The sequence below is a fragment of the Python bivittatus genome, unplaced genomic scaffold (assembly GCF_059951505.1).
Source record: "Python bivittatus isolate LINGU-HERP-01145 unplaced genomic scaffold, Pbiv_v1 ctg000510_np1212, whole genome shotgun sequence".
Classification (NCBI taxonomy): domain Eukaryota; kingdom Metazoa; phylum Chordata; class Lepidosauria; order Squamata; family Pythonidae; genus Python; species Python bivittatus.
The window spans coordinates 1,287,168-1,305,940 of NW_028277081.1; the positions used below are offsets into that span (position 1 = coordinate 1,287,168).

An 18,773-nucleotide genomic window follows, 5' to 3' on the forward strand; every position below is an offset into this window, starting at 1 on the left:
GTCTGTTATGTTGAGGGATGAGGGTAAAACAGGTCCAGGGATTTTGAAACGATCTTGAGGCAGCCTAAAATGGCATTTGCCATTTGAGCAGCAAAGTCTCTCCGTTGACTCACGTTCAGCTTGGGACTAACCGTAATTCCAAAAGCCTTCCAAAGTCTATGATTGATAAGCTAGGGATCTTTTTAACCAATCATTTCCTCTATAAAATTCCACGCTGGGACTTTCAGCCCGTCTCTTCCTTATCAAGACGGCTTTGAAATTAGCTTCTGCCTTTGAGAGAATTAACTGTCTCGCCCAATTTTGCATGCAAACTTGGCACACGTGCCCTCCTCTTATTAAAATTTTGAAAAAGCCCACGATCGGACTCACTGGCACCTACTTGACAGCTTGCCAATTTTTGAGGGTAGCTTTCACGCTAGTTGTAGATCCATATAATATAATATATTTGCCCTCCAGGCTACCCTTTTCTAGCTTGCTAATCAGGACGTCGTGGGGGACTTGGGCAAATGCTTTTCCGAAATCAAGATATATTATGATTGCTACATTCCCACAATCCATTACCGCAGTTACCCTGTCCAAAAAAAAGGGAGGGAAATAAAGTTAGCTGGATTTGTTTTTGACAAATCCGTGACAACTTCTAATAATCACAGCTTTGGTAGTGACAAAGAGTCAATAGTCTGTAGTTCCCTGAAGCTTGCTTTTGAAGATGGGAATGCTCCTATCACTGGGCATTTCACCAGTTCCTTAGGGTACGTGATAGCTTGACCCAGTCGTCAGCTTCAGTATCCTAGCATGGAATCCATCTGGATGTTTGGACAAATTCTAGGTCACCAGGTCTTTTGATTAAACTTCCTTCCTCCACCCTGCTCTTTGTGGTGTTGCTGAGAGGACCCAAGAGCCAGAGAACTGTTTCAAACCCACACTCTTCCATTAAAGGCACCAAACCTTTATTTGCAATTGTCATTGAATAAATTAGGCACACATATACATCTGCATGGATACACACACTGAAGATGGAGGGAAAGGAGCAAGAGGGGACATCGAGCAATGTCTGAGCCTGACAGGGCCGTGAAGAGAGGTGCTGGCCTTCACGGGAAGGCGTGAAATTAAAGCGTGTGTTTTGGGACGGTTGAGATGGTTCTTTCTCAAGCTGGATGTTTCTACCCTTGCCAACAAGGCAGTTGTAAAAACAGCCTGTCTGGCTGGTCCACCTGGCCCACCTCTGCTGTTTTGCCCCAGGCTCAGATATGTCCCCCCCCCCAGCGTGCCCTACGCTTCCTAAAGTGCCCACTGGGCTAGCTACGATGATGACAGAGAACATGGGACGAATCTTCGCCAGAGAGGAGAGGGCGATGGGCCTCGGGAGTTTGTCGCAGGCCCCCTCCCTCCAGCCGGGCCTATGGAATGGTTTGTCAACAAGGGACTGACGGTGTCGCTCGCCCAGAAGTAGCCGAATGTCACTGCTGCGTCAGCGGCTGGATCTGTGCCTGGCGCTTGGCTTTCGTCTGAAGGTAACGTCCCTTCCCTTCTTCAAAACGTCGCCGCTCATCCTCCGTTTCCATCTGCGGAGAAGAGAAAGGAGGGCGGGAAACAAAGGGGGGGCGTTGGCGGGGAGCCCACGTCCCCGTGCAGCAGGCCCTGGGGACCGAACGGGCCCACTTTGCCTGCCGCCCAGTCCTTCCACCGAAACGGGGCCAGCAGCTTCCTTCTCCCGGCCCAAAGAACAAGGAAACACAGAAGGATCTCTCATCCTGATCACCAAAGTGGGGTCCTTCGATGCTTTTGGGGAGGGGGGCTCCCAAGCGAGGGCGGTCATGTGGATTTGGGGTGCCGAGGGCAGAGGAAGAAAAAGGGGAGGTGCCACTGTTTTGCATGCCAAAGAGCCCCCGGTCAGCCCAAAGCCATCCAGTTTTTCCAAAAAACAAAATGCGAGGGAAACTGCCACGGTCACCCCAAAGAGATTCTGAGTCCACTCAAGCTTCTGCCAGGGAGGTGGGCCGGGGAAGGGGTGGGGTGGGGTGGACCCAAGATTGTGCAGCCCGCCCTGCCAAACAGCAGGGGTGCCATTTTCAACCACTTCCTTGTCCCCTCGCTCGCCCTGCCGAGGAGGATCTCCCGAGACCCTAGTCGCCCCCTGTGCTCTTGGCAGCTGAAGCTGCCGGCTCCCGGAGGGAGGCACGATAAGTTTGCTAAGCTTTAAGGACAGCCATCGGTCAAGGATGCTGGAGTAGTAAATTCCTGCACTGGGCAGGGGGTTCGGCTAGATGATCTTTGAGGTTCCCTCCGACTCTTCTGTTCTATGACTCTTTCCTTTAATTTGGATTTCTGCATTGGGCAGGGGGTTGGGTTAGATGATCTCCCAGGTCCCCTCCGACGGAGAAGCCGACGGCAAAGGATAACGCTTCGGCTAGATTCTCTTCAGCCAGCCAGCCGGCCGTGACGTCCGTGGGAAAGATCCAAGACTCTGCTTGCTGCTTTTGGCTGCAGAGAGGTGGGCTCTCTTGTTTTGGGGTAGCAGCACTGACTTATGGGCAAGCTGCCTGCCGTGGGGTCTGGATCCTGAAAGGCAGGATATAAACAGCAGAAATCAGCGGGCAAAGGTTACGGGCCGCATTTGCTAGCCAGCTGCTCCAGGAACGCTGCCGGCACATGGAGGGAGAAGTCGACACGGGAGTCCCACAACCTCCCGTTGGGCCTGCTGATTCTACGGCGCCAATGGGATTCAAATTCACCCCCTTCCTTGTCTGAGCCAGCCTGGGGCAGAAGCCCTCGCCCCAAAGCTGTTGGATGCCCACCGACGCCCGAAGCTCTGCAGAGGCGCCCTTCCGCCGGTCTCTCCATTTAGCATGTTCCGACACCCCCAACTCCCAGAAAGTGCCAATGTTGTTCCAAAGGCCCCCTTTCTCCCCACCCTGGTTTCTTCACCCCCTTTTTCCTAGAGCTGCGAGTCCTACACCCTGCTTGCTCAGACAGATTCACCTGCCAGGGGTGAATTGCGCAGCTGATGGCATCTGATTGATAGACAAAAGGGGGATTGTGACGGTGGCTGTACAGCGGCCTGCCCGAGGTCCAGCAGCGCTTCCAAGCTAGGAACAGAAGAGCCCAGGGGCCACACAGGATGGCCAAGTGGGCCCCTGCAGGAGCGAGGCCTGCTTCTTGCAAGGGCAGGAGAGGGCTTTGGCACTGGGTGAACAAGCCGGACACATTTAGCGCAAATGGCTGTTTGGACCAGCCCCTTCGAGAACGTCCAGCAAGATGGACAGATGCCCCCAAGCTGTGGAAAGTGACTGGCTAGGGTCAGCTGCCCCGATTTGGGGGCAAACATTATTATTATTATTATTATTATTATTATTATTATTATTATTATTATTAAATTTATATGCCACCCAACTCCCAGCATTATCAATCAGGGCAAAAATTAGCATGCTGTTTAGGATTCAGCCCGGCGCAGCCCTAGGACTTAATTCAAACTTTTTTTTTCCTTTCTCTTTTTCCCCCTTTTTTCTTATTAAAACACAGAAACTTTTCTGCCTGTTTGCAGATGACATCCAGGAAGGGCTCTGCTTTGGCATTCTGAAGCTCGAGGAATATTTGTTTTCCCTCCCGGCATTTGACACCCCAAGGAGGTTGCCAGCTGTGTGTGGGCATCGCAGGCTGTTAAACGCTTAGAAGCCTCATTAACTGGGTGTTGAGCATAGCTGAACATCAGGAGAGAGTCACTGGGGGGGGAAAGGATCTTAGCACAGATCCCCTATTATCTCAGGCAGCGAGGCTTGTGTAAGTCCCATGGCAGGGCAGGCTGGGCGGGGGGGTAGTCACATTGGCATTGGCAGCTGGGGAAGGAGAGGCCCATTTCTGGATGGGATGGGCGGCCTCCGGCTGGGCTGCATGGGCACCCTGGCCCCAAAGGCACAGGCATGGCATCCGGGCAAAGGGAAGATCCTTCGGCTGGGCAGGAGGGCAACCAGTTTGCAGGAAGTGAAATGGGGCTCAGAGGACCAGCAGGATTGGGGAAGGGGGAGGGGAAGGAAGGGAGGGAGAGGGGTGGGAGAGGAAGGCAGGAAGGAAGAACAGAGGGAAGGAATGAAGGAGATGGATGGATGGATGGGAAGGAGGGAGGGAGGGGTTGGGGTGGGGTTGTTGGCATTTTGTCTCAGCCAGTGACCGCGCCCTAAGCAGGACCAGGTCTGGCTAGGATTGGGATGGGAGACCAGGAGATCCCAGAGTGAAATATCCTGGAAATGGTCCTGGAAGCTCTACCATGGTTTATGTCTTTGGGCATGGCGTAGTAGTTAACCAGGGTCGCCTTGCAGCAAGATGGGCGGTGACAAATTCGGATAAATAGACAGACAGACAGACAGACAGACAGACTACTATGCCATGCCCAAAGACATAAACCACGGTAGAGCTTCCCAGGGTGGGCTGGGTCATGAAACAGCCCCTGACAATACCACGGTGGTGTTCACACTCTATGCCATGTCGCCAACTGAAAGGGAAAAGCAGCACAGTGGCCTCCTGGATCTGTCCTTGTTGATGAAGGAACTCTCCGATGGATGAGAGGATATAGAAGTTATCAAGGTAACTCAAGGAATGTGATTTTAGCCTAGTTTGGAGACTTCTGGAAGTACTTCTGAGGTCGACTTTGGAAACAGGAGGCTGGATCACTTAGGCCTTGGTGTAAGCCTGTAACAGGATTCTTGGTGGACTGGTTCTACAGTCGACCTAGGATCTGAGGCCAGCTGGCCTATCAACCTAAGTGCCATCAGGAAATCGTTCTATGCAGAAGGAGCAACTGGAACCCCAACCAGATCCACAAGTTGTCTTTCTTCCCACCTCTCCTATGACTTAACCGCCTTTCTGTCTTATGGAGTGGAGTCACCGTGGGTTGTCGACATCACGGACATCTCTGCCCTGAGAATCTCTGACTCTCAAAATTAACTCTGATAACCACAAACCTAGGTAACCTTGACCACCCCCCAAGCAAAAGTTATGGATGGTGGGACTCGCCCACTCTTTAAAGGGGAAAATTATCTTCTCCAAACCCAACATACCTCACTTTTTTAACCAGTACACGGGACTTCTTTTCTTGTCCACACACCATCTTGGTTGCTTTTTGCTAGAGCCCTTCTTCCAGAATAATACCAAATATTCAAAATACCATCTAACAAACCCAGAAGAGAGCGGAGCTGTTACTCCCAGGGACTCAGTCACTATATTTCTGTTACTGATCAACCGATGCTTTACCAGTGATTCAACATGGATATAAGAATTGTGCTTAAACCAAGCTACGTATTACGTCTAGGGTCTGTCTCCTCTCCCCCAAAAGCAAAGTTGGACGTGCACGATTTGCTCTTAAGAGATTCACAACAGCTCAGTGGACAACGATGTGCGCCATAATTTTCTGCCTTTGTTTTTCTTCTCCAATCTGATTTGTGCAACACACCTCAAGGAGGCTAGGCTGGACAGACAGATCTAGAAGTTGGTTGCTCCAACTTTACTTGAAGTCATGTTAGTAGTTCCCAGGCTCCTAGATTTACCTTGTTCTTTTTCTGATGCAGCAGCACAGCCAACTTTTGCTGGCCCACTGAGCTTCTGCAGTCCCGCAGACTGGCTTCCTCCTGGTCAAGGGACCTCAGGATGGGATTTCTGCAAGAGCCACGCGTGGACTTTCCTGAGGGCAGGTAATTCTGTGTCGCTCTAAGACACAGTCCTTCGCGTCCTCCGGGCTGAGAGGAATGGGCACCAAGGTCCAGATCTTGGCTTCTGCGGACGGAGGATGTGAACGGCACGGTATGTGCAGCGAGCCTGTTATTGATGGTAAGGTGGTGAAATCTGACGGCAACCTTAATTCAGGATAGGCACGCGCCTGAGTTTCCAAGCAATTCCAAACAGGTTGGGGGATCCTCTCATTGAGTGGGCTTGAACATAAGGTGCCTGGGCTTTTTAGGGGGGGTGCTTGTGGTACTTGGCAAGTTTTAACCCTGTGCTTTCGGCATGCAGGAGAGAAACCCCAAAGTTGCAGATCTCCACCTGTTTTACACGCTCCTTCGAAGGAGGAGAACAGAACATGCGCCATCATGTTCAGGCATGTCACGCGCCTCTAGTTGCGGTTTGCTGCCATGGCCCCACATCTCTCAGAGGAAAAAAATCAGAAAGCAAGTGAATCTTGACCTCTTGCCAGAAGAGAAAGCACGCTTTCTCTTTCTACCAAAGCCATCACAGGGAAGAAGCAACCTGCTTACGCAGAGAAAGGTGGTGCTTCCACTGGTACTGGGAATTTAAACAAGAGAGGCCTTCCTTCTTCTCCTTTTTGTACGACTTCGACAAATAATATTTAAACGCCGGCTTAAAAAGAAACAAACACCCGACCCCGGGCCCCAGCCCTCGATGCGACACCGAGAAAGATGAACGCAGCGGGGAATCAACGAGGCATAATGTATTAATTGTGGAATGGCACTCGCGCACTGTCCCCCCTCCTGCGACGCTTTTCTTGGCAAAGAGCAGCCAAGCCGCGATCGCTAAAAATAGACGGGAAGTAAAACCAACAATAGCAGGTAGGGAAATGCGGGGAGGGGGGAGCAGGGAAGAGATAGATGTCGATAAAAGCCAGAAAATTTGCTAGTTCGGAAACCTTTCGTTAAAGCCTGCCTTCGTGCTTGTAACTGAGGATGTTTTCAAGGGAAAGCGCAAACAGAGCTCTCCTAACCTTTGAATTCCTGCAAAGGTGGATTTTTGGGGGGAATACTGTGCTAAAGAGGGGTGCTTGGTGTTCAGGTGGGAACCCGAGATATTGAGATAGATGGAGACCAAATTTTAGAGAACGAGATGGAGATGTTTTAATGATAAACTGACTTGTTTATTAAAAGAAAAATCAAATAATTATTACCTTCAGGAATGGAAACCATTGATGGACTACTTGCAAAATGCAGGCGGGGCGAAGCTTACATGGGGATTTGAAGATTAGATTATAAATGTAATGGGATATGTTTTGACAAAGAATTATTCCTACTTAATGCATTAAAAACTAGCACCTATGACACTCTTATTATTCTCAAGACCAGCGATAGATTGGAAGCTATCTATTTTTCATGTCTTTCTTCTTTTTCTTTTACTTTATCTCACGTTTTCTTTTCCTTTTCTTTATAATTTGTATTTTCAATTTTCTTTTTCATTTCTAACTTTTAACTCTGTAATTTTAAAATTTCAATAAAATATTATTAAAAAAAAGAGAGATGTTTTAAGGAGGTGTCTCTCTTCCTCGATGGATACTCATGTGGGGCTCTCTTGCTTAAGCCTTCTATGTTTTTCAAACTTGGTAACTGTAAGAGGTGTGGACTTCTTAAAACACTGGCCGAGATCAACAGGGTCGGTAGGTTTCAGACGCAAAGCCAAGCCTGCTAAACCTGCTGGATCCAAAGCAGCGTGAACCCCAATGGCTTTCTGAAAAAGGCCCACGAGTGTCCGTCATCTTCCAGCTGGTTGTGAAGATGCTCTAGGGAGAGGCTTGAAGGTGACCCAAGGAGTCTCTGTTCCCCTGCAGAGCTCTCCAGGAGGACTGTGGGCGTGTCGCTTTCTCTCAGCCCAGCTGACCTCACAGGGTTGTTGTTGCTGGGGGGAATCAAAGAAGAGGAGACTCCGTCCTGCCCACCCTGGCTTCTCAGAGAAGAAGCAGGAGATACGGGCACCCAACAAATCAATCAAGAGCATTCGGCTGGATCAACGGAGGCACCCCGCTTACAATGCCGAGCGGTGCAAGACACGCCATCTTAAACCACTTGTTTAATCTTTCCATGCTTTGAAGCCTAAACCCGAAGGGGGTGCTGTGTGTTTCGATGAGAGATGGGCAAATCTCTGCGTCAAACCAAAGATTTTGCTAGCTTTCACCCAAACCATTTGGGCCTATATCTGGACCCAAATCTGATTGATTTGTCTATGATACGAGCTGAAATCTTACTGTTCCAACAGAAGGGGTTTGGGGTATGTGGGAAATGCCAGGGCCCAGAGGTTTCCTTGCAGTAAGACACTAAACTTCCTGAGGACGGTTTAATGAGTCTTTCCCTGCATGTTGCAAAGGGCTGGACTAGATGATCCTTGGGGTCCCTTCTAATTCCACAGTTCTATGATTCTAAGGGTGATGGGGGCAGCTAGGTAAGGTGAAAAAGGGATCCTTTCCTGTGGCTGTTGCGAGGGACAGCAGCTGAGGAGTGGAGGAAGAGGAGGGAGGAGGAAGGCGAAAGGGAAGGCAATGGGAAGATTGGAGAGGGTTGAGGAATATGGCATGCTGGGAGCTGCATTGCAATGAGGGAAGAGCACACCAGCCTTGTGATGCAGGAGAGATGAGAGGACCCACACAGCCTCGTCCTACAGAACCTATAAAATCCCCTGGAACAACCCCCAATTTTCTACGTTTTGGTTTGGCTGAACCACGGCCAACCCATGCTGGCTCGGCAGATCTTCTGGAATGCAGGGGTTTGTCGGCAGGCTGAAAGCCAAACTTCTTTGGGGTTTTGCACCCCCCCCCCCCCGTTTGGATGAAACAAGACCCTGAAACTTAGCTAGAAACTGGAGACCAGAGACGCTGGGTTCACGTTCAAATGCTTCCCACCAGCAGGGCCAACCCAGGCCTCTCGCAGACGCTCGTCCCTCCGGCCTCTTGCAGGAATGCGTGCCCCACAAAGGGGGACCACCTTCGCATTCGGCAGACCCACAAGATGAACTTACCACCAGCTGCGGGACGGGGAGCGGTCTTCCCTCCTTGCTTAGGGAGACATAGGTGAAGAACGCACTGACCGCGCGGTACTGCTCCTGGGGCTCCCCCACAAAACGGTCGGCATCGACGAAGACTTCGATTTCCATGGACTTGTTGCTCGTGAAGGTCATGCGGCCGGAAATGGTAATCACGCTCCCTGCGGGACAGAGGGGACCTTGTGAGCAAGACCACGCTCCTGGGGACGAGACCAGCTTTCACGAAGGCCCAAAGAGTTGGAGCGTTGGGGGGGGGGGCGGTTTCAGAACGGCGACAGTCGCTCCAGATTTCGGGGAACGGCAAGCAAAGGGGCCACGCCGAAAGACGAGGATTATAAACTTGCTTCTGCGGTGGATGCAAAACCAGCAGTCCACTTTTGCGAAGCATCTGCCCTCGTGGGAGAACCACCAAGATCGGGGCTGTGGAGCCGCTCTTGGAAACCTCCCTGGCCGCTGGTCGAAAACCTGATTTCCCTTTTTTGTTTCATGGCGTCAGAAAAGATCCTTTGAATTGAAAACGTCAGCGGGAAAAGATATAAAAGCCCCAGCCTCCCCCCTCCCCCACAGACATTGTCACAAGGCATCTGTTTCCAGAAGGGTTATGGAGAGGTTGGAGAAGGTTCAGAAGAGGACCAAAAGGATGAGAAGGGACTTGAGGAAGGTGGGACGTTCCTCAAGGAACGTGACTTGTCCTCAGAGGAACTTGAGATGTTCAATCTGAAGAAAGGCCCAATGGCTACATTCAGGTAGGCCAAGGGAAGCTATGGCCACGGTACAAACTCACCACATCTTTCCCACAGCCACAGCAACCAGGATCCGAAATAACGGAAACACCTTGTGCCTTCCTAGATTTTGCTGAAGTAGCAGGAGGAAATTCTCAGGGATCAGATCTGTCCAAGTGTGGAAGAGCCTACCTAGGGAGGTGGGGGGTTTCTCCATTTCTGGAGGCTTTTAAGAAGAGGCTGGACAGCCCCTTCTCATGGAGGGTTGAACACTGCAGAGGGGTGGACTAGATGACCATTGTGCTCCCGTCCAATTCGCCATTCTCTGATTCCAAAGGCTGCAGTTGTCTTTCCATGCAACTCTACCCTTAGAAAGCCAGCCACCCGGCGCTCACGTTTCGGAACAAAGCTAGGTGCCACCGCCCGTGAAGTTCTCCACCCCTTTTGCGGGCAGAGACACTGGGTGGGTCTTTTCTCTGAATCTCCCTAGGGGAAGGGAAATTCCTCAGCTAATTTCTCAAGGGCCACCCCGACTTTCAATTCTTCCCTGGGAATTGAACGAAAGCTTGGAAAGCCCGGGAGACCCCCGATTAGCTGGAGAGGGACGAACGAAAGGCCAGACTTTTGCACACCTCCCCTTGACGCTCAACAGCTGCAAAGATGTTGCCCTTCAAGCAGGAATATTTCCTTCCCCAGTCCAAGAATTTCTACCGCAAGTCTGGCTCATCCAATTGGACAAGAACAGGCCAGGAAAAAAAATAACGCAGATGTTTCTGCCTGGCACAATTTCAGAAAAAGGTCTGTGATAAGCCGCAGATCCAGTGGTCTACCTGGTGTCATAGGAACTTGTATTCCCATTGGCCAGGCTGGTTGACCTACTGCTCAAATCCAGGACACACCACACTTACACACACACACACGTGCGTGCGCGCACACACCCTGACAATTTGGAACAGTCTGGCCTCAGTATAATTTTCACATTCGCTCCGATGTAGATGGGATTATCCCACTCTTTTCCGGCTAACGGGTTCCATCTGCTCAATTTTGGGGAACGATGAGCCGAACCGGAATCTGCAATGACCCTTTTGAAGCCAAAAACAGAGCAGGAGGAGTCAGGAAAGCCAGATGTTTCTCCCACATCTCCCCAATGGAGTACGAACACCTTCGACGTTAAGGAGAGCAACGGGTTTGTGGGTGTTATTATCTATGTTTTGAGCCATATGTTTTGTGATGGGAAGGAAAGGGAATGGGGCACTGAGTTCAGAAAGCAGACAAAGGAATCTCAGAATAAAGAGGTGCCCGTTTTTCAGCAACTGGGTGGGAAGGAAAAATCCCTAAAGCTGCTGTGCTTCAACTGTGAAGAGGGATGACTGGGCATCAGACGTCAGCGAGTCCCACCCGGAGAGATCTAACCCAAATTAAAACTCTGGCGTTCGACGGGCTGATTTCACACACAACCCCTCACCCTCCCCAAAATGTTAAGCCAGGGTAACATCTAAGCAAGCTGAACAAATGCAGGGGCTCGGTCTTTAATTGACCTAATGAAACACGTTTTGTGAACCCAGACCAAGCAGCAGATTAATCCCTTGGCAGTTTGGACTACTTTATTTCCCCCCTAGGCTTAATCCCAAAGGAAAATTCAGAGTACTCCATCTGGACTCTTTTCCCCATGAAAAGCTCACTTTATGGAATAGCCAGTATATTCATTCTTCTTGTCATAAATTTACTTTGGAACAACTCGGTTCTGATCAAGCGGTTTCTAAAACTTTTGCAGAACTTAAAACAGACCGGGGTGGACCACCTAGCATTTGGTTCACGAATTTAAAGGCCAATTTATTCACTCCAGATGCTGTTGCTGCTTCTGAAATTCCAGATTGGTTAAACATTTTGGAAGAATCCACCGAGGCTCCTAAACCAGCAAGAAGCTGAACAAAATTGGTGTCCAATATGTCAATTTTGCAACAAATAACTTGAAAAACTCCTGCCTTGGAAAACCACAGACAAAGTTTTCCTGTTGGATTAAGGATCAAGAAAGGAGACTTTTCAGCAAATTGGGGTTTTTTGGATATAATTTCCAACCCATCAGTTGTATCATTGGAACCAAGATCCCTGCCCAAATCATGGTATATTGCTATTATTTTGGTAGGATTACCAAGATGACATTGTTCAGTTTCCTAATTAATAATAATCAGCTGACAAATGTCAAATGTGGGTGAATCCTTATCCTTCTTTAAACTTTGACCCAACTGGAGTCTGTCTGTCACACTTTTATTTAATTTGCCAACATCTTCAAAAGGGTAGGGTTGGGGGGAGAAAAAAGGTGAGTTAGGGGAGGCATTTCTCCCGAAAAGTCTGCATGAAGTATTAAAACATGCATCTTTTGAGTGTTTATTTCTAAGGGGGAGAGAATGCACCACCCCAAATGGTCACTTTCATGCCAATTTTTGCAAATTTAGGGCTGCCGCCAGCTGCATCATAGCTTAAACCTTCCTTAAGCGTATAATGTATTATTCAGTGGGTCAGAATGACGGGCTTTCGTTTCCTTTGTGTTATAATCAGTTTGACCCCTTAGGGTGGTTATTAGTAATGTCCTTCGCCCGTTGGGTCTCTCAATGCCCCTTCATGATCCGTCTCAGTGGGCATTCTGGCATTCGGAGAAGGGCGCTGGCTTTCTAAACACGGCCATTCAGGACTGCCCAGCACCATTCTTTAAAATGTTTACTCAGCATCGTCTGTCGGCTAATAGACATTGATCAATTTGGTATTCTCGCCTACCGGACCCAAAGCGCCGAGCTGCAATTTGCTGGTTGTGGTGCGCGGCTGGCCATTTTGTAGGATTAAACGTTCCCGTTAGCGGATCTCCCCCTGGGGAGACACCCCTTTGACTGGCTGCCTTTTCCAACTGGGGGGGCCAAGTGTTCTCGACTAAGAGGGAGACAAAGATGGAGAGGAGCCATCTGTGCGCCCAACGGCACCACCACGGTATAAATTTAGACAGGAGGCGGCAAACTCCCGCCCCCCCCGATCCGTGGTATTTTAAAGCCAGCTGTAAAAGCTGTCCACCCCGGTGATTTGCAGCTGGTGAGCTGTCACCAGCAATTACGGCTTCCCGCGCGCCCCCCCCCCGGCGTGTGGGTGTGGGCGCGAGACAGCCAGAGCCCCGGGAGAGAAGGAGGAAAACCTCTGGGCCACCAAGGTTGACAAAATGTGGGGCTCTGGGAGATGGGAAGAGGGTGGCTGGAAGATGCCGCAACGGTGGATCATCCTCGTCGTGGGCCTGATGACTGGCTAAGAGAGGCCGGGGGCCTGAAAGTGCAGGGCAGAGATTTCAAGGCCAAAGCAAGAGAGGAGAGGGGAAGAAAGAGAGGGGTAGGTGAGGCTGGTCCCAAGGTAGGTGAAAGTAGGTGAGGCCCCAAACTGCAGCTTCATGCTGTGATTGTGAGATTTCAAAGACAGGATGACAGAAACTGGCAACAGGGCCACTGAGGATCGACGTTCAGGCCTCCTTCCTTTACAGTGTATTTCAAGCATTCGACTCCCACCTCAGCCTCAAAGCATAAGAAGAACCCATCAGATCAGGCTGCGCAGCCCAAGCCAGTCTCTACCTGAGGATGAATTTAGTCCACTGGTAGCTTGACTAGAAGCCATCTGGTCTCAGTCCTCAAGACGCTGGGCCTTTCTGGTCCAAAGGACACCCTGTGAAATTTCTCTGCTTCAAATCTGTAAGCTGCTTCGATGGTCTTCAGCCCACTTCCTCCTGTGCCTTTTCATGAAGATTCAACTCTTTTTTTCTTCCCAGTGGATGAAGGCAAATCCAGCCGTGGTCATTTCCAACCTTTAGGCTGCATCGCCTTCTCTCTGTTTTGGACACGCTGATCTTCAGATATTTGCCCACCAGCTCTTTCTGCTCCTCTTCCCGGCTGATCAGATGCCAGCTTGGATTTTCTTCAACTAGGCAAGGTTGCTCAAAACAGTTAATTTTCTTCTGATCGCTGACTGTGGTTCTTTGGTTGAATCTGGCCTCCCGAAAATTCTATTTTTAATTGATTACAGTGGGCCTAAAGGTAAGAACCGTATGGAAGGCGGGTGGTCTGGTTGGTGGAGTAAATATTCATGAAAAGAAATTACATGATCTGCAAGAGGTTATGAAGAGGCAACATAGGTGCCAATGTGCCCCCAGATATCTCTTGAGCCCTCTGACCCGTACCATTTTTTTTAAAACGTGGGCCTGGTTCCAAAGCAGCAGCTTAACCATGATGATTATCCATTTCCAAGAAGACATCTGAGCTCCACAGGCTTTCTTACAGAATCAAAACAGTGGTGAACGAAGCTCATAGCTTAGGTTGGAAGGGTGCCCGTCTGCCTTAGCAAAAACAAGAGAAAACAGGAGTGGGGGGTGGCTAGAAGAGGAAGCGCAGAGCATCCTGTCAACCATGTCATTGAGTAAACCTACGGATTCCTTATCATCTCTTCCCTTGAGACAGACATGAAGCAAATGCCCAGTTGGAGCCATTTGACAAAGCACGACAAGATACTTTCCGAAGTCCACACATGCCCCCAGCCCCAAAATGTTACTTATCAGTGCTCCTAGGGTTTTATTAAATAGGACCATCAATGGAGATCATTGGCCCATTGGATTTAGATGGACCAGAGGATCAGCCTGGATAAACCCTGGGAAGGAACAGAAACTCAACTGCACAGAATCTGCACAGAGGCAGTTCCATATTCAGGAAAGGACCATAGAGAACAAGCCTACATATGACTCTGTTCTCTTCAGGGGCCCTGGAGACCCAAACCAGTGTAAATCATCATGGAAGAGCCCCAAACCAACAGTCTGAATGAGGACAATGATGGCAGCGCTGTTATTTGCTTTAGAGCAATGTTTTTCAACCTTGGCCACTTTAAGATGTGGGGACTTCAACTCCTAGAATTCCCCAGCCAGCCCTGCTGGCTGGGGAATTCTGGGAGTTGAAGTCCCCACATCTTAAAGTGGCCAAGGTTGAAAAACACTGCTTCAGAGAATCAGTGACACATCTTTTGAATCAAATTTAATTTTTTTTCCTTGTCAAGGTCTTCCTTGTTCTGCAGCTAACCAAGACCCGGATGATGATCTTCTCTTGGGATCAGAGGAGACCTTGTCTCACTGAAAAACTAGTCTTGCCTGGCCAAAACTAACTTTTCTAGAGAGAAAAAGGTATAGATCTAAGAAAAGTTTCCAGCAATGAGTTCAGAGCATTTATTACAGAGGCTCTGAATGCCTTCAAGGATGCCTAGATAAAACAGCTGGCTTAAAAAAAAAAAACCCACCAAAAACAGAATATGATAAATGAAATGTTTAAGAAAATAATCAAGGAAGGCTTCTAGCTCTAATTAGATTTTCCCAGAGAAAGGAAATTTCTCTCGAGAATAAAAAGTGACGCCCCACGTTCTCATCCAGAAAGATCTTAAACGCTAATTTAATCTACTGTAAACTTGAGGAGCGAGGTTTAGAAGATGGTGGCGTGACAATCACATCATCCGAATGGGCAACGGTTGCTTCACAACTTGGAACAAAAGGTTACTCCGCGGAGAAAGGAAGATTCACCCCTAATAATGGTACCTTGTGTTCAAGAAACATTGCAAAGACCTTGCATAATATTAGCTAGGTTCCAATGAACCACAAGACCAACACACACACACACACACACCCCTTCCAAGAAAATATTCTTCCAGGTGGAGCAAAGGTTTAAGTTGGACCCCAAGTAATCAGGACCCTGGACAGTTCTCCGTCAGCCACATTTGAACAGTCAAGACTACGGAGGGAATTTCAAGTGATTTGGGTGAATCCCCTGAGTTTCTCGCCACGTTCTCCATCTTCAATTTAGTCCATCAGACTGAGACGTTTTCGCAAAGACCACAGGAGGGTTCATTTCCGTTTCCGGCACGTTTCTCCGCACGCCGGCATTTTGCTCCTTTTAAAAGCAAGGGTCTTGTGCGAGATCCCATCTCCTTTTCCCTAATACAAGGGTGATTTGCAGGCCTTTCTCTAAGATACACCCCTTTGGAGTTGCAGATGGCATTGCAAAATTTGGTGGAGTCTGGATTTTGGGGTGCAGAATGTGTGTAGGGTTAGGAGTGCAAAGTGGGGTAAGGGCGCATTAAAACGGGAATTCAGCCCTTTTCCTGCCTGGTCTGGAATCGATTCCCTTGAGTGTGACTTCAGACCTTCCTGAGTTGTTGGCTGTGATTGAAAAAAGGATCAGGAGGGGCCAGCGAGGGAGGCCTTACTGTAACATAGCAGAACAGCCCCGTCTACCAGATGTTTTAATTTGGATTTCTGCATGGAGCATTAGAGGAGGAGAGGCGGGTTAATCTATAGGAGCAAAAAATTAGATTTTCCCCCCCCCGACTAATGCATTTGATGAAGTCACTCTGCAGTGAGATGGGCGGTGACAAACTGGAAGTATAAATATAAATAAATAAATGGCCCACCCTTTCGTGTTAGGGTTGGTCGGAAAAGGCGCTACCAAACTCCGTTTTGATTTTTGGCATTGCAGCACCGACTGGCTGGTTCCCAGCTGACAGAGATCCGGGAGGCTGGGGTGTAAACTGCCACCCGTCAGCCCCTCTGTTCTCCATAAAGAGACTTGCCATTTGCCAGTTCAGTTAAAGACTGAAAGAAGATACAGAACTCTCTGCTCTGATGTACTTGGGGACATATTGCTTCTAGAAGGAAAGCTCGCTGCAGTTCTTTGAACCCCCTCCTGTTCTCCTCTGTAAATGTTGCTGGAGAGACTCGGCGAGAATTGTGCTTGGAAAAGAATGAATTTTGGGGTGCAAGCAGCTGGTAGAGGACAGGTCATCAGACCCAGTGGCCTCTTTCAAATCTCCAGGTTCTCCAACTCCAGCAATAACACACCCCTGGGGTTTACACACGCTACCCTCAAACGTTTGCCCCCAGAGACGAAACCCAAGTCAGCTGGGTTTCTCTGCCCCTTGTGTGCATGCGAAATGGATTTTGCCTTTTATGTTGGGCTGTTTCTGTTTTTTAATTGATTTTAAACCTGGAACTGAGGGGCCACGCGAGCAAGTTGGACTTCTCTTAAGCCTTGGGTTCGAATTTAAAGCCCCAGGAATTGCATTCCTTGAAAGGAACGAGGTTGAACAGTGGATTTATTTCGTTTTCATTCTTTTATGCACAACTGCTCCCTTTTGGAAAGCCGAGCCCGACCCGCATCTAGGTTTGAGATGCAAAAGGTGCTTGCATTTCTGGGTGGGGCAGGGGAATCTCCCTGGCCTGGAAATTTGTAATGTGCAGACCAGGAGAAGCAACTTACAAAGTCCAGCCTCTAGCGACAAGTATCCAGCAGTTTTCTACTGCTTGAGGAAAAGTGAAAAAAAGGGGTTGTCTGAAAGAAAAAAAGGTTCTGGGTATCCTCGCCCCCGCTTTACTTCAGCCCCACACAGCATGTAGCCCCCAATGGACTTGGAGGTTCAGCCCTTGAGGAATCTATCAAAAAACCCCCATCCACTTCAACCAGACCCACTTTTTGGGGATCCTTCTGGACCACCTCCTTGGCGACGCAGCCAGGCATGGATGTGCCCCAGCTGAAACATTCTGCACTCCGCAAAGCTGCCAGGCCCACAGCTTACCTTTTTTAATCTTCTCGTGGAAGTTGATGGCGTCCACAGAGGCGGTCACGATGTTGGTCTTGCAGTGGCGAGCGGCGACAATTCCGGCGACTTCATCCATGAGTTTCATTGTCACGCCTGGGGAAGAGGGGGGAAAGAGCCGTGACTAATGGAGGCAGCAACCCGTGATGGGTCTCTGGGCTAGCAGGCTCCAGCTTTGAATGAGAATTAGGAGGTCATCAGGGTAGCGTCCAGATCAAAACATCTCCACCCCAACCTCTGCCCGAACATTGGCAGGGAAGGGGTGCTCACCACCTCTGGGAGTCTTCTGAAATGCTTCTTCAGGAATTTATTTTGCCTTTTGCCCTTGAAGAGAAGGGAGGTGTTCGGGGAACATCTGTGCGTCTTCCAAGGCTACCTCCACCCTGTTCCTTTCAATGCCCCTTTGGAGGATTTGTTTCTTGTTCCCTGATCATTCTCATGGCCCCTTCCCTGGACCTCTTCTGTTTGTCTCAGTCCTTCTTAATCTCCGGGGCCCAGAACCGAACACAACTCTCAAGGGGGCGGGGGGAGCTGATAAATCCAGAATAGAGTAAAACGGTGACTTTCCAGGGCTTGGAAACTAGACTTCTACTAATGTACCCTAAAATCTGCTTTCTTTTCTTTTTTTTTAAGGCTAAAAAGTACAGGAGAAGGCCCTAGGGTTAAACAAGTGTGAAAACTGTAAGACACTCAGACACCCCCAAAGGGCCACATCCTTGGCACGACAGCCATTCTGCTCTGAGAAATGGGTAAGGGGTCAGCACAGACGAAAGCCAATGCCAACCAGGAAGACCCACTTCAAAACTTTAGATGAGAAGACCGCGATGCTTTCAAATCGGTTGGAACCCCAAAGGGAGACTGGACACCCACACCCCCGTTATCTGTCTCTGAAGAGCCTTCTTCAACAGCACCCCCCCTGGTCACCAGCCAGAGCAGCCAATATTCTGTTGGCTGGGGACGATGGGTACAGCCTCCAACCTATCTGGAGGGCCTCCAGCTCAACTCCACACAAGCGGCTTCCCAGGGGCGATGTGAGATCCTTCAGGAGGGGTGGGGGGACCCTGGTTCAGATCTAAGGGCTTGGTGACAGCCACAGATCCTCTCCAGATCTAATGCTTGTTCCTCTTTCTCAGTCCTTCAGCCCTTAGCAGCTGCTGGGGGAGGAACAGAACGTTCTTGTAAGGAAGCTGAGTCAACTCCAGGTAGATTTCCTCAAATGAGGTGGCAAAGGTACCCCTAACATTCCTCTCTGTGCCAGGATGGTATGCCAGGGGGCTATTCCCACAGAAGTTCAAAGGAAGGGAGGAGAAAACAAACTGCATGCTTGCAAAGAGCTAGAGGCAAAAGATGGTTGCAGAAGACAATTAATTATACCTCGTTGCTTTCTGCGAATGCGGTGGAGATCTAAGCCCCTCCACCAAGCTTCACACCGAGCAAGGCGAGTCCAACTAACAAGAAGCGAACGGTTGCTAAAAATAGCACAGCCAACACACACTCACAACAGCCTTTGTTGCTCGGGCCTCGTCTTAATCAAGCAGAAGGATCCGGATGAAAAAATCTGACGTCTTCCTAACCCAACAAATGGGACCGGAGGGGGATCCTGGAGGCGAGGGATCCTGGGCCTCGAACAGCTGTGGTGCTAACCCCATTCCT

The 18,773-nt window shown here is 49.5% G+C and overlaps 1 protein-coding gene across 2 annotated transcripts in view; it reads right to left on the reverse strand.

The window, feature by feature from the left end:
* Positions 1–930: 930 nt before the first annotated feature.
* The window catches only part of ACOT7 (acyl-CoA thioesterase 7), a 51,969-nt gene continuing 34,126 nt past the window's right edge, over positions 931–18,773 (reverse strand). For both annotated transcript variants that reach the window (XM_088147609.1, XM_088147608.1), the window contains exons 7-9: positions 17,100–17,216; positions 8,722–8,906; positions 931–1,562 (exon numbers count right to left, since the gene is read on the reverse strand). In XM_088147609.1, coding sequence (XP_088003735.1) covers positions 1,458–1,562; positions 8,722–8,906; positions 17,100–17,216 — 407 coding nt within the window. In that variant the 3' untranslated portion in view covers positions 931–1,457. The remainder of the gene's footprint in view (positions 1,563–8,721; positions 8,907–17,099; positions 17,217–18,773) is intronic.